The sequence below is a fragment of the Cajanus cajan genome, chromosome 6 (assembly GCF_000230855.2).
Source record: "Cajanus cajan strain Asha chromosome 6, NIPB_CcT2T_4, whole genome shotgun sequence".
In the NCBI taxonomy this organism is placed as follows: Eukaryota; Viridiplantae; Streptophyta; class Magnoliopsida; order Fabales; family Fabaceae; genus Cajanus; species Cajanus cajan.
This window is the reverse complement of record NC_138522.1, coordinates 62,058,343-62,076,199: the sequence shown is the minus strand read 5'-3', so window position 1 is coordinate 62,076,199 and position 17,857 is coordinate 62,058,343. Positions and strand designations below refer to the sequence as shown.

Below are 17,857 nucleotides of genomic sequence, written 5' to 3'. Positions count from 1 at the left end.
CTAAGATTACCACGCCGATCACTTTTTTCAAGGTTTTTCAGACGATGAAAGGAGGATGCACCATTGAAAATGGTCAAGGAAGGAACCAAGTCAAGATCAACGGGCAGCGAAGGCATTATTCTATGCTCTTCGAAACCCCCTAATACTCAAACGCCTAACAAAACGAGACCTGAACACAACAGCGTTCGATTGAAGGGAGAAACGAATCGAAGAGTATTGGAAGACCTCAAATCCAAATTAAAAGACCTAAAGCGAAAATAGTTAGATCGGATTCGGAATTAACCCATAGAGAGATCTATCTATCTATTATCTCAGTTTGATATAACAAAAAAAACAAGACAACGATGAAGGAGGAGAAATTGGGGATCGGAGAAAAATGTGTCGGAGGAAGAACGGTACTGGATTTGGATTAGGTCGTTGCGATGGAGGGGGAAAATGGATTTATAGCAAGGGAATCTATAAGGTCAAGGATCCTGCTGTGTTGTCTGTTTACGAGACCGAATCTAGCACGTACACGTTTCGATCATCGCGATCACCTTAGATATTTTTTACCGCTCACAAGCCCATTGCCTTAGGTCAAGCCCAATAACAAATATGGGCCTGTTATATTATAATACGACTCTGATAACAACATCTTATCTAAATCTTGATCTAAGCCACATCTGCAGTTACGTGCAGATTGCCTATATATATCAAAGGACGACATTGAGCTTCTTTTTATCAGTAAGGTTGGTTATGTAAATTAAACGATGGGATTATATTATGTTTAAATTATAACTGGCTGTGAGTCTTTCTAAGTGAATTTTGTTTACGGTTTTTGTAGTGCTTTTGCTATTAACACTACACTTGATTCTCTTAAAAGCATTGTTCTCTTAACTTATTCATTTTGTATATAGCTATTTTTAAAAATTAATAATAAAAGACATGTTAGAAATCATATTAAAAATGTTAATGATGTTTTTATAAAGATAAATGTTTTACTTTAAAAAAAAAATTTAAAATTTATTTATTTTCCTTGTAAATAAGTATTCAGTGCTAAATTACCTCAATCCCTTTTGATTTGGAAAAAAATCACGATACAAATTATGATATTTTGAAGTATAATAAAATGTAAAAAAAATTATGCTTTTTAAAATAGTCTATGTGTTAACAATTAAAAAATATATACTAACAAAGCGTAACATAGTAATATTTCTTAAACATCTAATTAGAAATTTAATTCTTAGTTTAATGTATAGAAAATACATTTGTAAGAAGAGGTCAACAGTAAGAATTCAATCCATATATTTGAAAAAATATTTATTGAAAGAATGGAATATGATTGAAATGACTTTTAAGAGCATATATGATGTTAAGGTTTTTAAGCAAGTTCTTAACTTATTATTGTAGAAAAAGATTTTTTGGCAAGTTCTTAACTTCGTAATGTAGATTTTACAATGTCATGCCAAACTTAAAAATTTTATGCATTTTCACTCCAACACTAATGTTCTTTAAAATATGTTTAGATAAGAAATGTTAAAATTTTAAGAAATTCAAAATTCTTGAAACTTAAATTACTTCAATTTTAATTTCAATTTTCATCATTACTTAAATTTCGAATTCTTTATAACTTTTTCATTTAAACAAAATACTTCACCCCTAAACATTAGGAATTTTTCAAGAAAAAAAAAATCACTCAATTCAAAGTTCTCATCCAAACAAAAAATAAAAGAATTATTAGTCGGCTCGACGTTCTCACAATTAAGAAACAAATGCATTCCAATTTGTTGCTAAGTACCAATTTACAACTAACTTGTTCTTAAAAGAATGCTTTATAGGTTCATTATTCATTCAATTAAGCAATGAATTCTAATGTAAGCTACAGTTGCCCATAAAAGCAAATTTTCTTATATAAAAACCCAATCTTATAAGAACTTGGTTAAGATATTCTCCATATTAGAGATGCTCCGAATGTAAGAAACCGCTTCATATGATTAATAACAACAGAAATAATATGCAAAGCTCATTTAATTTTTTTAACGATTATACTATTAGAGTACAAATTTGTTAAAAACTCTATCAAGAACATTCAATTTAAATACATCATTGAGCATACTTTTATACTATTCTCACTCATCCCAGGAGTACCAGGCAACCATCGAAAACCCCAAATCACATTAGCATTAGCGCAAGTCTTGCTCATTTTTGCTCATTTATACGATACCAAAATTAATTTGTACAAAAGAGTATATGCTGTTCAGAGAGGTTATCCTTTTCAATAAATATCAGTGTCTTATATGATCAGAAAAGTTCCTATTGTATTTTACAACCCTGAACTGAACCAAAAGTGCCACCCCTTCGAATTTGAGTGTACCGCGGAAACATAAAAAGAATAGAGCCAAAAATTTAAACAGGGAAAAGCAAAATGCATACAAGACTGAGTGAGCTATACCATCCTTCCACAAATCAACAAGTTAACAAACCAAATTACGTGACATTACACGAGTAATGTCATCACCAACAGTGAAGTTGAAACAAGTGACAAAATATCATCCACATTATAACACCAACTATCGAAAAACAGAAACTATCGAAAAACAGAACTAAAGCAAGCAGGAATAACAAGCTCTGCGAGGTTCAAAAATGAAACAGAAGTGTGCGTTTGGTTTATTATCAGGATGGTATTCAACAAACTTTCACTTGATCCAATTCACAAAACTTTGAATGTAACTCTTTTACAAACACACCCGAACTGTAAATATAACTATGAAGAATCGAAGACATAGCATTTGCAAGGCACATATCAAAACTATTATGCTTCTTAAGAGACACTCAAACTTGAATAGAAATGTGCCCTTCTCACAACAGCAAAAACATAAACTGATTTTACATGACTGCATTAAATTAGATCATAACTTCGCCGCTAACGCACACCAAGAGCATTTAACCCACCAAACCCTATTCACAAAAGACAGAACCAGAACCAACAACAATCAAACAAAACTCGACAACTTTCTACAAATGAGCAAGTTAAGCCCAAATCATATCCACAAAAAAGACAGTTTCAAGAACACAATCCAAAATACCAACAGAAAACATTAAAAATTCGCTTACTAACCAGACACTTCCGCTATTAAAGATGCGGCTACCGGTAGAGAACACTGTTAACGGATCGCCCATAAAGAACACTGTTAAAACACGCAACAATGGAATAAAACTCCACAATGACACAAAATAGCAAAACAGAAATTATATTATTTAAATATAAAGTTTTATTTTACATCTACAACCTGAAGATAAGAAAGCACGAAGAAACCCTAATTAAATGTAAAGCAAATGGGGGCAACATAAAGCAGAGAAGGAATCTAAGAGCTAGTGAATTTGGTGACAGCCTTGGTGCCTTCAGAAACGGCGTGCTTGGCGAGCTCTCCGGGGAGGACCAAACGCACCGCCGTTTGGATCTCGCGGGAGGTGATGGTGGGCTTCTTGTTGTACCTGGCCAATCGGGAGGACTCCTGCGCGAGTTTCTCAAAGATGTCGTTTATGAAGCTGTTCATGATCCCCATGGCCTTGCTGGAGATCCCGATGTCGGGATGCACTTGCTTCAAAACCTTGAAGATGTAGATCTTGTAGGTTTCCACGCTCTTCTTCGTTCTCTTCTTCTTCTTGTCGCTCCCTCCTTCCTTCGAGATCTTCTTCTCGGCCTTGGGCTTCTTATCGGCTGGGGCCTTCTCCGCGGGCTTCTTCTCTGCGGGCTTCTTCTCTGCCTTTGTGGGAGCCATTGTTGAATAAGGAAAAGAAGATGTTCTGACGAGAGAGAAGGAGTGTGGTGTGGGATGAGGCTCAGATCCGGAGAATGTGTGTATTTATAGGACTCAGAGATCGGTTTTCATTGGAACGGAATGCGTCGCGCGGATCGATGACGTGTCGTGTTTGGCTTTTGTTGATTTGGGCGTATTTTGACTGTGGAGATTGCGCCTTGTTTTTACATGCGGAATGAATGATGGGGATTCCCACCTTGCACGTTCCGTCTTTGACACTCGCGTTGGCTCATTTTTGTAAGGTTTGGTCCATTTATCTGATTTACCCGTTATTGTTTGAAGCTTTCTAGTCATGAATAATGTATCAACAAAATTTATCATACTATTTTTTGGAAATTTTTTAAGTGTTTTTCACTTTAATTAATATTTTAAATAAAATATAAGAAAATTAAATATTTTAAAGAAATAAATATCTACTTTATATAATTAAAATTTATAATTAATAAATGTTTAAATATATAAATTATATTATGATAAAAAAATGCAATAAATAAATATTTTAGACAAATAAAATATATTTTAAATTTATGATAAATAATTTATAGATCTTACTATTGATAAATGTTTTTTTAAAAATTATTGAAGTTCTATTTAGAAAAAAAATGAAAGAGAGAATGAATTTTGAAAAATCTAAAAACATTAATATCATTTAATAAAAAAAAATCTTAAGAACCTTGTTATTTAGGAATGTCTCTTAAAATATTATCACTCAAAATAGTTAATCTAATTTACATGTAAAAGGATATTCTAAAAAAATGTAAAATCACTCATTCGGTCTTTTAATTAATTCTAAACTCTTTTGTATATCTACATGTAGCTTGTAAAAAAAAAAAAATAATAATACTCTATGGAGATATTTGGTGGTCAAATATCATACTAGAATAAACTTTAATATTAATCAATATTTGGTATATATTGAATAATGTTATTATGTTATTTTGTTATGTATTTGATACTTGATAAATAATGATAAATGTCTGTGGTGGATGGTGGTGATTACAATGATGTTAGTGACAATACTGATAATGCCAATGATAAAAAGGTGATGATGACAATGATTATAATAACAATTACAAGGTAGTGATAATGACGATCATAATGACAATATCATTAACGATGATGACAATGACGATCATAGTGACAATATCATTAACGACGATGACAATGACGATAAAGATGGTAATACTAATGACAATGACCGTAAATTGTTGGTAATAACAATTGTACTAGTAGGAATGATGGTTGTGACAATGACAACCGTAACAACAATTATGAAACATTGGTGATGGTAGCATGACAAAAGTTGTCATGATAATGATACTCACTTTGTGCATAATCATCAATTAACCTGATTAAGGTATGAACTACCCTCCCCAAGTATGAGATTCCAAAGGGTCAATTTTGCTCTTTAATTTCTAATACTAAGCATTATCAAATTCTCACTAAACACATTAATCACAAAGAACACTAGTATCTCTTATACCAATCATAAAAGTCCTCGCACTAAAAACAAAAGTCATAAAATGTTTTTTAAAAGTGACTCTAAGGAAGATCAAGATTGAAAATCCAAGTTTCTAAATCCAAAACAAAGTGTGAAAATATTGGATCATTTATTGATATTTGTAACCTAACTTTAAGTTAGATTGTCCCTAATTATGAAATAAATCATAGTTTTTTCTAATTTTTTTTTTAGTTAAAATGGTCAAATTCTACACAATTTTCAAATCATTTTAAATTTAACATGCCTACAAATATCGATAACAATTGTTTGATTTTAAATAAGTGTTAGTATATTTCCATAATTTGATACTAGCAATGTTGGACTAATTTGTTATTGGTATAGATAATGTATTTTTATTATGTTAAACTTGATATTTATAATTCCTTTTTCATTGATGAATTGAAATGCATATCACAATAGTATAATACTGTAATATTAAAAAAAATATAAAGTTTTTTATTTTTATTTTTTTACTTATGTTTTATGTTTTGTTAATACTACAATTTTTTTTATAATTATAATGCTTAAATTATACCAAAAATATTATACGCTACATAATTGTAATTGTAAACACATGTAAAGGTCAAAGAAAATGTTACGTGATTTCCTTTCTATTCTGTCTTTAACCGTTGACTACCACAACTTCTCATACTCTTTACCCATTATTTGCTTTAAAATAATACATAAATAAAGTTACTTTCGACCCTTAACCACTATATGAATGAAAACATGGTAATACACTTAACAATTATCTATATGAATGAAAACATGACACTTGTGGTTCTGACCCTTGATATGGAGGGAGACTATTTAAACACTTGATATTAAATAAGTAAAACATATTCTTCATGTAATAAATAAAAGATTAAAAAAAGAAAAAAAATTGTGTTAACCAAAACTTGGTATCGATCTATCTATTGTTGTAAATTATATAGCTAATAAATTTAATTTTTACAGCTACCCAATCATACTCTAAGTAAATTTTTTTTTTGAAATTTCATTATAATTAAAATGAGTTTTTGATTCGGTAAATTTATTAAAAAATGATTTTAAGATAATTTTATTTACGCACAAAAATATATATCAATTTTGACATATCGAGAAAGTATGTACAAAGGTGAAAAAATGTTAGAAAATAACCATAAACTTTAAATTATTAAATACATGAAAATAGCATAATTTTCAAAAGAAAATAGACTTTTTTTTTATTATAAATTTCATCTATTTCTCCAAACATACAACTTATTTTTTAAATAACTTTTTTCTCTCTCCGTAAAATAGTTAAAATTGTGGAGGGAGTTGTCGAAATGTTTTTTTCTTTGCTTTTTGACCTCATTTATACCCGCAAATCAAGCATCTAACATCACAACATCTAGCTTTAGTGCAAAAGGAAAAAGAAACAAATGCCTAAAGATTAATACCCTGAGCAAAGATAATGTATTATTGTAGAAATGTATCACACTATCACATCCTTTACAGTATGTAATTTAATGCTCAAAACAGCTCCATGGAAGCGGGCTTGTGAGATTTAAATTGTGAAAAGCAAGGGAAATCAATCTTTGTTTAACAATGGAAATGGGATGCTGAGCATAACTCCGCTCGCAACCCTTTAAACTTGAATTCCCACGAAGAATCATGAAAAAAGTCAAACGTGGATGAGAAAACATTCAAATCAGTTGCAAGCTTGGATTCTATGCAACCGAACAGGTAATAAAAATGTAAAGTGTGTCTGGATTTGGCCAGTGCCCTTAGCAGGCTTATTGTTATATTTTCACATAAAACCAAGACAGAAAGGTAGAACCTATTTGTAGTAGTTTTTGGCTTGACGAGATCCAATGTTCAGAGACTCTAAACCAAACATGCACCTGGTTTAGAAGCAAAAACTTCCAAAAGAAGGCATCGGTGTATTTAGCAAGTTCACACCAAGTTAACAATACGATGCTAAAGCAAGTTATTAACTAATGAAATCATATTCTTTAACCTCCAATGCTTTCAACTGAATACAAGCCAATGCCGAACCACAAGTTATCAAAGATGTTAAAATCAAGCACTGGTCACAGGTACAAAACTATGTATACAAATTTCAAATCAACAGAAGTATAGTTTGAGTGTTTCCCTTAAATTTTAAATTTCATGCTTAATTTAATTATACTGTAGTTCTCTTAACTTTGGTGCCTCTTGTATTTACAAAAGCAACAATATTTCTTGTCACACTGTCACTGATTTGGCAAAATGCCATCTCATCTTCACATCAGCAAAGTCAACACTAAAGACTGATATCTGATATAGTTTACTTCTAAATCAGAAAAAGTAAAACACAAATCCATGCAAACAGAGATAAAGTCGCATCAATAACAACTAACTACGTTATTATGATTGTGCTTGGATATTTTCTGTAGAATTGATTCCAAGTAAACATGAGTTTATAGTAATGTGATTTTTGTTGGGATAACATATATAAGAAAAATAATTTTGACACACAATGTTGTTCGAAATCTTGCTTTGAAAATTGATTTTGGATGTTCAATTACCAAAATAACTTGAATCTAACTAAGGGTAGACATGGTACATATTTAATATAACTCAAGTTAGTTTTGATGTAAAATCTACTTATAGCTTCAATGAGATTTGATTCTAAAATTTGAAATCATGTGTTTAACACAATGCAAACATCATAGTCAATGGGAAAATTGTTCCTAGACATGCCAAACGTGAATCCACCCAATAATTGGAATAAGGAGCATCAAAATCAACTCCACGTAAAATTAGAAGAACCAAAACTGCAATCCCATCAGCATACAACGTCTAAAACTCGGTGCATGTTTGGATTTTGCACCATCTCCTATGTTCACAGAAACAATTTGCAATTTTGCACCCACCAAACAACATCTAAAACTCAGTGCACGTTTGGATTCATGTTATTAATCAAAATCACTTTGAAATACCAACCAACATGATTTTAGGTAAATATTTACATTTTTGGTTCAATATTGAAAATTTGATTCTGAATCCAGAAACAACTTTTAGGGTGTTTGGATACCTCCAAGCATCAATTCTGACCCCCAAAATCAAGGTGAAGCATTCAAAAAGTTAAAGCAACTATTTGTTACTTTGCCTTCATCGTGGTTTTATAATTGATTTTAGTAGAATTGAAAGCCAATTCAAACACACTCAAAGTATCTTTAAGTATCTTTTGCATTGGATTGAAAGCCAATTCAAACACACTAATCTGCTTATACAATTCACTCAAACAATTTTAGAAACATTCACTCAAACACACAAGCAATGTGCATATGAATACGAAGAAGAAAAAACATAACCAACACTTGAACGCAGATTAACAAAGTGCATGTTTAGGCAGGAATTACATCAAAATTAATACACAAAAAAGCAACTAATTGTTGGTTCCACTGATCCACGTCCAACCAAAATTAACGTGAATCCAATGCACTCATGCCATTACACCTAATTAGATTCAAAGGAAAGAGACTCTTAGAATGAAACACTAATACACACTCAATTCATTCAACTCAAGTGAAAGGGTCATGGCTTTTTATATGGGAAGCATCAACTGCCGAATCAACAACTAATCTTCAATGGGTAACCATGATTAAAAGCTAATCCTTATAATTTTTGCATCATTTACCTTTTTAGAGGATTTAATGTCCAGAGCATGTGGGTCTAATCTCAAGCATAAAAGATAGTTTAACTTTGCTCTAACAATCTTCTCTGACATAAAACCAAATACATTGTTTTGTTAGAAATCAATAATTGACTTTATTCTAAAACAATAATTCATGTTGAACAAATTGTAAATAAAAAGCCCCTACCAAATTACAACTAACGACCTTAGTAATGAAACAAATGACAAGACATAATACCAGGGAAAAGAAGTTGTATGAATATTGCATCGTGTCAGCAAAGGAAGGATTAATTTCCATTGGACATCAAAATTTGCATGAATAGTAATTAATAGTAATGCCTTATGGCCAAAGTTCAATCATCAATTACGACTTACTGATCCAAATATTTCTCAACAAATTGCAGTATAGTTGATTGAATTGAATGATATAGTCTTTAAAAAATCATTCAAACATTGTGAGCATAATCGAAGTTACTTTATAATTAACCACACCACCCAACTGTTTTGTTAACAGTGAGACCTGTTTCAGAGGGTTGAGACTGTGATTGCGAAGGAGGTCTGGGTTCTCTTGGTTTGGCAGGATCAACAAATATAACCCACCCATCCAAAAATTTAGCATTCATTCCTTCTCTTGCCTTTTCAGCTTCTTCTATGGTTGTGTAAGTTACAAAAGCAAATCCCTTTGATCTTCCAGAGGCTCTATCAGTTATCACCTTAGCTGTATAGTGAAAAATTCAGGACAATTGAAGGTCAAGCACAACATACTTCAAACTGAAAAAAAAAGCTAATTATTACCTTCAACCAGCTGACCAAAAGAAGAAAACGCTTCCTTAAGTTTTTCATCTGTTGTCAATCTAGAAAGACCTGTTTGAAATTTGAATGCACAATATTCACATTTAAAAATGTTAAATACAGAATCATATATATTACAATATGCTAGATAAATATATTAGAATATTTCCAGTTTTGCTTTTCAATGTTTTGTAAAGCTAACAAGTCTTCCACAATTTCTAAATTCTTCTGATCTACATTCATGACTAGGTTCACCACTGTTTTTTTAAAATAAAAAAAATAAGCTTCATTAGAAGGGAAAAGTGAACACGAAAAAGGAAATACAATACTTGGGCAATAAGACAAATAAAAGCAATCGTGATGGAGGGGCTCAATAGAACATGCATTTCAACTAAGGAGAAACCTAGCAAAGACACATATGTGGAAAATCAAAGAGACACCATGAAATGAAAACTGTTGCAAAGCAACAGTAGCACCAAAAGTTTCCCTTAGTAGTGCAGACTACAGAACATGTAACCATAAGTTGTTGCTCTCCTCAATCTAAAGAAAACTTGTACGATTATGGACAAATCCATGACCTACCGAAGACAACGAACAGCCACTCCAACCAAATGAGACTAATTTCCAGACAATGTTTTAAAAAATGTTCTGCGGGTTTCTACCTTAGAAAAATACATTACAGGCATACTCAAAGTTTCCTTAGACCCCCACATATCTGCATCATGTTATTATTAGTCCTATTAAGCACCATTGTCTAAATGGATGACTTAGCCTTAGAGGTGATACTTAAATTTGAAAGGGATATTTTTACAAGAAACCTCATTCAACAATTATGTTCCCAAACCCCTATCTCAAACCAGAGAAGCAAGAGAAATCAACTCTGAAATGCAACATGTTCAGCGTAATATGTATTATTCTAGTGAATACGGCTCCTCTAAAGTGCAGATAGAATAACAGCAGTTAAGATAGTGATAAAAATAAATTAAATGCACAGCAACTTCTCCTTTACCTTCCCCTTGTGATTAAGCAAACAAAGTCTTGTGGGAAGGATTGCAATTTGACAAAACATAACAACTAGGGCAGGAGAAAATTGCAAGTTAAATTTTGGATGACAAGTAATGGATGGGTTTTAACATGGGTATGTCGAATTTGCACGGTAATGAAAATAAGTGAAGGTTTGAAGACAACCCTCGTTGGAAAAAATCATTATTAGTGACACAAGCACAATGCAGCTTATTGCACATCATAACGCATCACAAATATGTATATAAAGAAAGGGAGTATGAAGTACTGATTCATGCATAGTAATGAAGGGTAGGTTGCTAACCGCTGACGAAAAGTTTAGGGGAAGTGAGAGTTGAGCTGAGACGAATGGAAGCATAGTGGGAATGAAGAAGAGGTGAGTGCCGAAGCAGACGCTGAACTCCAGACAGAAAAGCCATCGGATGAAATACAGCAGACCTCGAAGTTCAGAGGTTATGGAGATCCGTTAAACCCTCGTTGCACTCCCGATACGATTCTTAAACCCCTAAATAAGACTTGCCTCGCTCTTCTAGTTCTTGACCTAAAAAAATGTCACAACCTTCGAGCTTATATACGACGATTCGATTAATCAGTGAGGCTTCTTCTTGGCCTTTGTGGGAGCTATTGCTGAATTGGGGAACGAGGTGTTTGGTTTTGTTGATGTTGGTTGTTCTTTGATTGTGGAGATTGCGCCTTGCTTTTACGTGCGGAATGAATGATGGGGATTCCCACGTTGCACTTTCCGTCTTTGACACTCGCGTGGGCTCATTTGTGTGAGTTTTGGCCCATTTATTTGAGCTACGGCTACCCGTTATTTAGGCTTTTTAGTGATTAAGAATAAATAATGTATTAACAAAAAAAAAAAAAACTGGGAATTTTTAAAGTGTTTTTTTTTCACATTTGTAATTAATATTTTAACTAAAAATTACGAGAAGTAAATATTTCGAAGAAATAAATATCTATTTATATAACTAAATTTTATAATTAATAAATATTTTTAAATATATAAATTATATTATAATAAAAATTGAAATAAATAAATATTTTAAAATATATAAATATTATATTTATGATAAATAATTTATAGATCTTTATTATTGATAAATATATTTTTTTAAATATTGAAGTTTTATTTAGAAAGAAAAGTAAAAAAGAAATGAAAGAGATTTTGAAAAATCTAAAAACATTAATATCATTTAAGAAACAAAAATTTTAAGAGCCTTCCCATTTAAGAATGTCTCTTAAAATGTTACCATTTAAAATATCTATTCTAATCAATATATAAAAGGTTATAAAAACATGAAACATCATTCATTCAATTTTTAATTAATTTCAAAATCCAATGTGTATCAATCCATAGTTTTTAAAGAAAAATTATAATGTTTTTTGGAGTTGTTTGGTGGTCAATATGATAGGATATAAGAGTATGACAAACTTTAATTTTATCTGATATTTGATACAAAATAAATATTATTATGTTAGTTTGTTATGTATTTGATATCTACCGAATAATAAATTATGGTGGTGGTGAATTTAGTGGCAATGATAGTAGCAACCATTTTGATATATCGATAACGACAATGACAAAAAAGATGATGATAACAACAATGACAAGGTGGTGATGACAATGGTAGTGACAAGGTGGTGGTGATAACAATGATAATGACAACATCATTAACAATGGTGATAATGGTGATAATGACGATAAAAATGGTGATAATGATAACAACAATGATGAGTGTTGGTGATTGTAACAAGGTGAAAATGATGATGATGACAATGATGATGATGACAATGATGATGACAACGATGATAATAACAATGATATTCGTGACAATGATAGTTATGACAATGATATTAGTGACAATAATTATAACAATTTTTGGATTGTAACACGACAATAGTAGTCATTATGGCGCTGTTTAATTTGTGCATAATCGTCAATTATTACCCTCACCAAGCATAAGATTTCAATGGATAAAATTTGCTCCTTGACCGTTAGTACTAAGCATGACTAAATTCTCACTAAGCACAATAATCATAAAGAACACCAATGTCTTTGACATTAAGCATAAAAGTCATTGCACTAAGCACAAGAGTAACAAAAAAAAGGACTCTAAGAGTGACTTTAAGTGAGATCAAGTAGGGGTGAAAAAATGATTTTACCTTATAGTTAGCCTGCCAAAAATAGGTTGACCTGTCAAGTAAAAACGAGTTGGATGTCTTGACCTACCTTATTTTAGGGTGCTGACCGACCAACAGGCTAGTCTACAAAAAACAAAAGTTAACATATTTATTCTGGATATTTCTTCTAACATATTTCTTTCTTCAGATCTAAAGGACCTACATAAATTAATTACCTAAATAATAAAATAAATCACAAATTACAATATATTTAGCCTAATTTGCTACATAACAAATCCTAAATTCGTTATATAATAAAAGATATGTAATTATAATAATAATAACAACTTTTCCAATAAATTTGCAACACAAAAAATCTCAATTTACATATAATAAAATAAATCAAATGTATAACATATTGTTGCACCATAAATCTCATATCACTTACATAATAAATATCATACGAATTATTTAAACTTAACATTATAATGATAGTAAAAAAGTTAGAAGGATCAACGAATTAATTTGTCTCAACCCATCATTTGACCCGACGACTAGTTAAGTGAGTTGGCAAGTAAAAATATCTAAGTCAATCTGCCAATTTTTCACAAGACAACAAACTAACCCGTGGATGACAAGTTATCATCGTTAAGATCAAGATTAAAAATCTAAATTTCTAAATCCAAAATGAAGTGTGAAAACATATTAAGTCATTTGTCAAGACTTTTGACCTAACTTTAAGTTAAATTATACCTAGTTACGAAATAAATCAATTTTTTTCTAAAGTTTTTTAATTAAAAGGGTCAAATTTTACACAATTTTTAAACTTAACATGCCTACAATACTGATAATAATGACTTAATTTTATAAATGTTAGTCTATTTCATTTATTGACTTAACTTTAAAATCAAACATACAACTTTTTTTTTCTCCGTGAATCAGCTAAAATTGTGGGTTAGTTGTCCCCAATGTTTTTTTCTCTGCATTTTGACCTCATTTAAACCCGTAAATGAAGCATCTACCATAACAAGTTCACAACAGCCAGCTTTAGTGCAAAAGGGAAAAGAAACAATTTGCTATAAGATTAATAAGCTGAGCAAAGATAATGTATTATTGTAGAAATGTATCACATCCTTTACAGTATGCAATTTAATGCTCAAAACAGATCCATGGAAGTGGGCTTCTGAGATTTAAACTGTGAAAAGCAGGGGAAATCAATCTTTGCTTAACAAATGAAATGAGACGCTGACTACAACCTCTGCTCGCAACCCTCTGAACTTGAATTTCCGATGAAGAATCATTTCTTATCTAGTACCTGCCACAACAGGGGAAAACATGAGAGAAGTCAAACGTGGATGACAAAACATTCAAATCAGTTGAAGGCTTGCACATTATGCAATCAAACAGATAATAAAAATGTCAGATCACAGCATAACACAAGGACAAATCAGATAAAGAAATCCCAAAAGGGTATTCCGATACCAAGTAATTGAAGGAAGTATATTTCGATTGGTTGAGTAAGGCTCGTGAGTTGTTATAAATCTCTCTTGATACCAAATTCGATTCTAATGAATAAAAAAAAAGTATTCCGATGCCAATGCAGAATTATTTAAACAAAGTTTTACAGTCGTATGCAGATGGAGTCTAAGAAAGTGCTGGCACAAACAAAACTGACAGCAATTGCTGTTGTATACAATGGGTGAAGTGAAATTGAAAGCTATTAGTATTTAGAAATGTATTCCCAATTCATATTCCATGGAGTTTCCCAGCTTCTTTAAATGACTAAGCAGTTTATGCCTATTTTATCTTCTAGTTTTTGCAAAATACTTCACGAAAGGAATAGATCTTTGTATTATCTTCACAGCAGTAAGCCGACATTTGCAAGTGTATGGATTTGGCCAGTGTCCTTAGCAAGCTTATTATTATATTTTCACATCAAACCAAGACAGAAAGATAAAAGCTATTTGTAGTAGCTTTTGGCTTGGTGATGATCCAATGTTCAGAGACTCTAAACCAAACATGCACTTGGTTTAGAAGCAAAAACTTCCAAAAGAAGGCACTGGTGTATTTAGCAAGTTCACACCAAGTTAACCATACAATGAAAAAGCAAGTTATTAACTAATGAAATCATCTCCTTTAACCTCCAATGCTTTCAACTGAATACAAGCCAATGCACGAACCGTGAGTTATCAAAGATGTTAATATCAAGCACCGGTGATTGATCAGTACGAAACTATGTATATAATTTCAAATCAACAGAAGTATAGTTTGAGTGTTTCCCTTAAATTTGAAATTTCAGGCTTAATTTAATTAGTGTTGTTCTCTTAACTTTGGTGTCTCTCATATTTACAAAAGCAACAATGTTTCTTGTCACACTGTCACTGATTTGGCAAAAAGCAATCTCATCTTCACATCAGCAAAGTCGACATTAAAGACTGATATCTCACAATGTTTACAGCTAAATCAGCAAAAGAAAAAGACAAACCAATGCAAACAGAGATGAAGTCGCATCAACAACAACTGACTTGCATCAATTTAAAAACCACTGGAAGATGTTATTATGTGCGTGCTTGGATATGTTTTTGTAAAATTGATTCTAAGTAAACACGAGTTTATAGTAGTGTGGTTATTGTTTTAATAACATATATTAGAAAAATAATTTTGACACACAATGTTGTTTAGAATCTTGCTATGAAAATTGATTTTAGATGCGCAATTACCAAAATAACTTGAATCTAACGAAGGGTAGACATGGAACGTATATAATATAACTCAAGTTAGTTTTGTAAAACCTACTTCTAATAGCTTCAATTAGATTTGAGTCTAAACTTGAAATCATGTGTTTAGCACAATGCCAAACACCATAGTCAATGGGTTGTTCCTAGACATGCCAGACCGTGAATCCACCCTATAATTGGAATAAGGAGCATCAAAATCAACTTGAGGAAAAATTAGAAGGACCAAAACTACAATCTCACCAGCAGCATCTAAAACTTAGTGCATGTTTGGATTTTGCACCATCTGACATTCCTATGTTCATGGAAATAATTTGTAATTTTGCACCCACCAGACAGCATCTAAAACTTGGTGCATGTTTGGATTCATGTTATCACTCAAAATCACTTTGAAATACCAATCAACATGATTTTAGGTAAATATTTACATGCTTGGTTCAATGTTGAAAATTTGATTCTGAATCCAGATTCCAGAAACAACTTTTAGTGTGTTTGGATACCTCCTATAATCAATTCGACACCCAAAATCAAGGTGAAACATTGAAAAAGTTAAATTGACTATTTGTTACTTTGCCTTCATCGTTGTTTTGTAGTTGGTTTTGGTAGAATGGAAAGCCAATTCAAACACACACAAATTATCTTTAAGTATCTTTTGCATTGGATAAACAAATTTATACCGAGATTTTATTACTAATCTGCTTATACAATTCACTCAAAAACAATTTTAGAAACATTCACTCAAACACACAAGCAATGTGCATATGAAGTCAGAGAAGAAAAAACCTAACCAACACTTGAACGCAGATTGACAGAGTGCATGTTTAGACAGGAATTACATCAAAATTAATACAAAAGCAACTAATTGTTGGTTCCCCTGATCCACGTCCAACCAAAATTGGCGTGAATCCAAACATGTTCAGAGACACTTGATCCACTATAAATATGAGAACACGATACCTACCCTAGTTTAAGAAAAACCTTGGCACTGCCAGGAGTACATTCATGAATGTGTGACTTGCCTCATACCCCATTCAAGCAATCACCCCACTAACTATTTAAACAACATTCGATTAATCTGTGAGCAAAAAAGGAAAAAAGGGGTTATTTAGACGCAAACCTCGGAGAAGCAGCGTTGATGTTCCTATGAAGAATCCGAGCCTCAGTGGAATCCTTGGTATCAATCAATTCTCTCAACCCCTGATTCTCCTGTTTCTCCTCCTCTTCCTCTTCCTCTTCCTCCTCCTCATTCTCCTTCTGAAGAGCCTCAACAGCAGCAGCACCAGCAGCAGCAGCACCAGTAGATGGTCTAGGCTTAAACCACTGAAAGTAATTCCCATATATATACTCCGGATTGTACCCGAATTCATCATCGAAGGCCATGATGTGGCCGTGCCACTCCCACACCCTGTAACCCGAAGCCTCTTCGTCTTGAAACCCCACGCAGATGTGGTGGTCGCGCACCGACACGGCCTGGCCCGAATTAGGTTTGAGCAGGGTCTCGCCGTCGCCGCGGAGGATGATCTTGATGACTTCCCTCTCCAGCTTCGCCTCCTCTCTCATCAGCTCCGATTTCCCTTCGTCGTCGTCGTCGTCCTCGTCGTCGAGGTCGTTGAAGAGGAAATCCTCGAGGGACTGCGTGACCAAGGGGTTGTTGATCGGAGCTCGCAGCTGGAGCCTTCCCATCATGGTCTCCAGGAGGAGGTTGTCCAAATTGGAGTTGGAGCTGCTTCGGAAGCCACTCATGGTGTTCGACCAAAAGAAAGGTTTTTAGAATGAAAGGGTTTCAGTGAAAGGGTTTATGGATTTTTTTTTCTTTTATATCCACACCACACGTCACCTCCACGATATCTGTCACCCTGCTTCACCACTTTCGTTGTTGGGCCTTCCTCTCTACTTTTTTTTTTTATTTTTTAATTTGTAAATTAGTAACTAATTTTATAAATAATTATAAGTCAATAACTAGAACAATATACAAATATTATAGAGATTTTTATATTCAAATAAAATACTACTATTTTCTAAACATCATTGCTACTTAAAAGCTTTAATATAACAATTGATAATTAGGTTTCTATTTTTTTTAAATTCATAATTAGCTAAAATACATAATGTTGAATTTAAAATTTATAGAGTTAGTGCAAAAAGTTGAGTGCAAATTGTAAAATGCAAATACATATAAAATTATTCTTTTCTAATTTATATAAGTATCGAAACTTTAAAGTGAAATTTATGTTATTTG

General features: G+C 32.2%; 3 protein-coding genes across 3 annotated transcripts; all 3 read right to left on the bottom strand.

The window, feature by feature from the left end:
• Window positions 1-3,214: 3,214 nt before the first annotated feature.
• On the bottom strand, window positions 3,215-3,834 carry LOC109797147 (putative histone H2B.3). The gene has a single exon (XM_020357076.3). The coding sequence runs from the start codon at window positions 3,759-3,761 to the stop codon at window positions 3,345-3,347; it is 417 nt and encodes a 138-aa protein (XP_020212665.1). The 5' UTR covers window positions 3,762-3,834; the 3' UTR covers window positions 3,215-3,344.
• A 5,353-nt stretch (window positions 3,835-9,187) lies between these two features.
• Window positions 9,188-11,525, bottom strand: LOC109797258 (organelle RRM domain-containing protein 2, mitochondrial). Its single transcript, XM_020357239.3, has 3 exons — window positions 11,064-11,525; window positions 9,740-9,808; window positions 9,188-9,662 (listed from the first exon to the last, which is right to left on the bottom strand). Exons 1-3 carry the CDS (start codon window positions 11,176-11,178, stop codon window positions 9,427-9,429), a joined length of 420 nt encoding a protein of 139 aa, XP_020212828.2. The 5' UTR covers window positions 11,179-11,525; the 3' UTR covers window positions 9,188-9,426.
• A 2,404-nt stretch (window positions 11,526-13,929) lies between these two features.
• LOC109795799 (uncharacterized) lies at window positions 13,930-17,474 on the bottom strand. Its single transcript, XM_020355339.3, has 2 exons — window positions 16,736-17,474; window positions 13,930-14,198 (listed from the first exon to the last, which is right to left on the bottom strand). The coding sequence occupies exons 1-2, from the start codon at window positions 17,359-17,361 to the stop codon at window positions 14,192-14,194; spliced, it is 633 nt and encodes a 210-aa protein (XP_020210928.2). The 5' UTR covers window positions 17,362-17,474; the 3' UTR covers window positions 13,930-14,191.
• Between the last annotated feature and the right edge of the window lie 383 nt (window positions 17,475-17,857).

Excerpts from the sequence above, each read along its gene's own strand:
- LOC109797258 (XM_020357239.3), bottom strand. The coding sequence starts at position 11,178 with ATGGCTTTTCTGTCTGGAGTTCAGCGTCTGCTTCGGCACTCACCTCTT. Across the intron at positions 9,809-11,063 it reads CCCTAAACTTTTCGTCAGCG|GTCTTTCTAGATTGACAACA; the intron begins GTTAGCAACCTA and ends AATTTCAAACAG. Across the intron at positions 9,663-9,739 it reads TTTTGGTCAGCTGGTTGAAG|CTAAGGTGATAACTGATAGA; the intron begins GTAATAATTAGC and ends TTCACTATACAG.
- LOC109795799 (XM_020355339.3), bottom strand. The coding sequence starts at position 17,361 with ATGAGTGGCTTCCGAAGCAGCTCCAACTCCAATTTGGACAACCTCCTC.
- LOC109797147 (XM_020357076.3), bottom strand. The coding sequence starts at position 3,761 with ATGGCTCCCACAAAGGCAGAGAAGAAGCCCGCAGAGAAGAAGCCCGCG.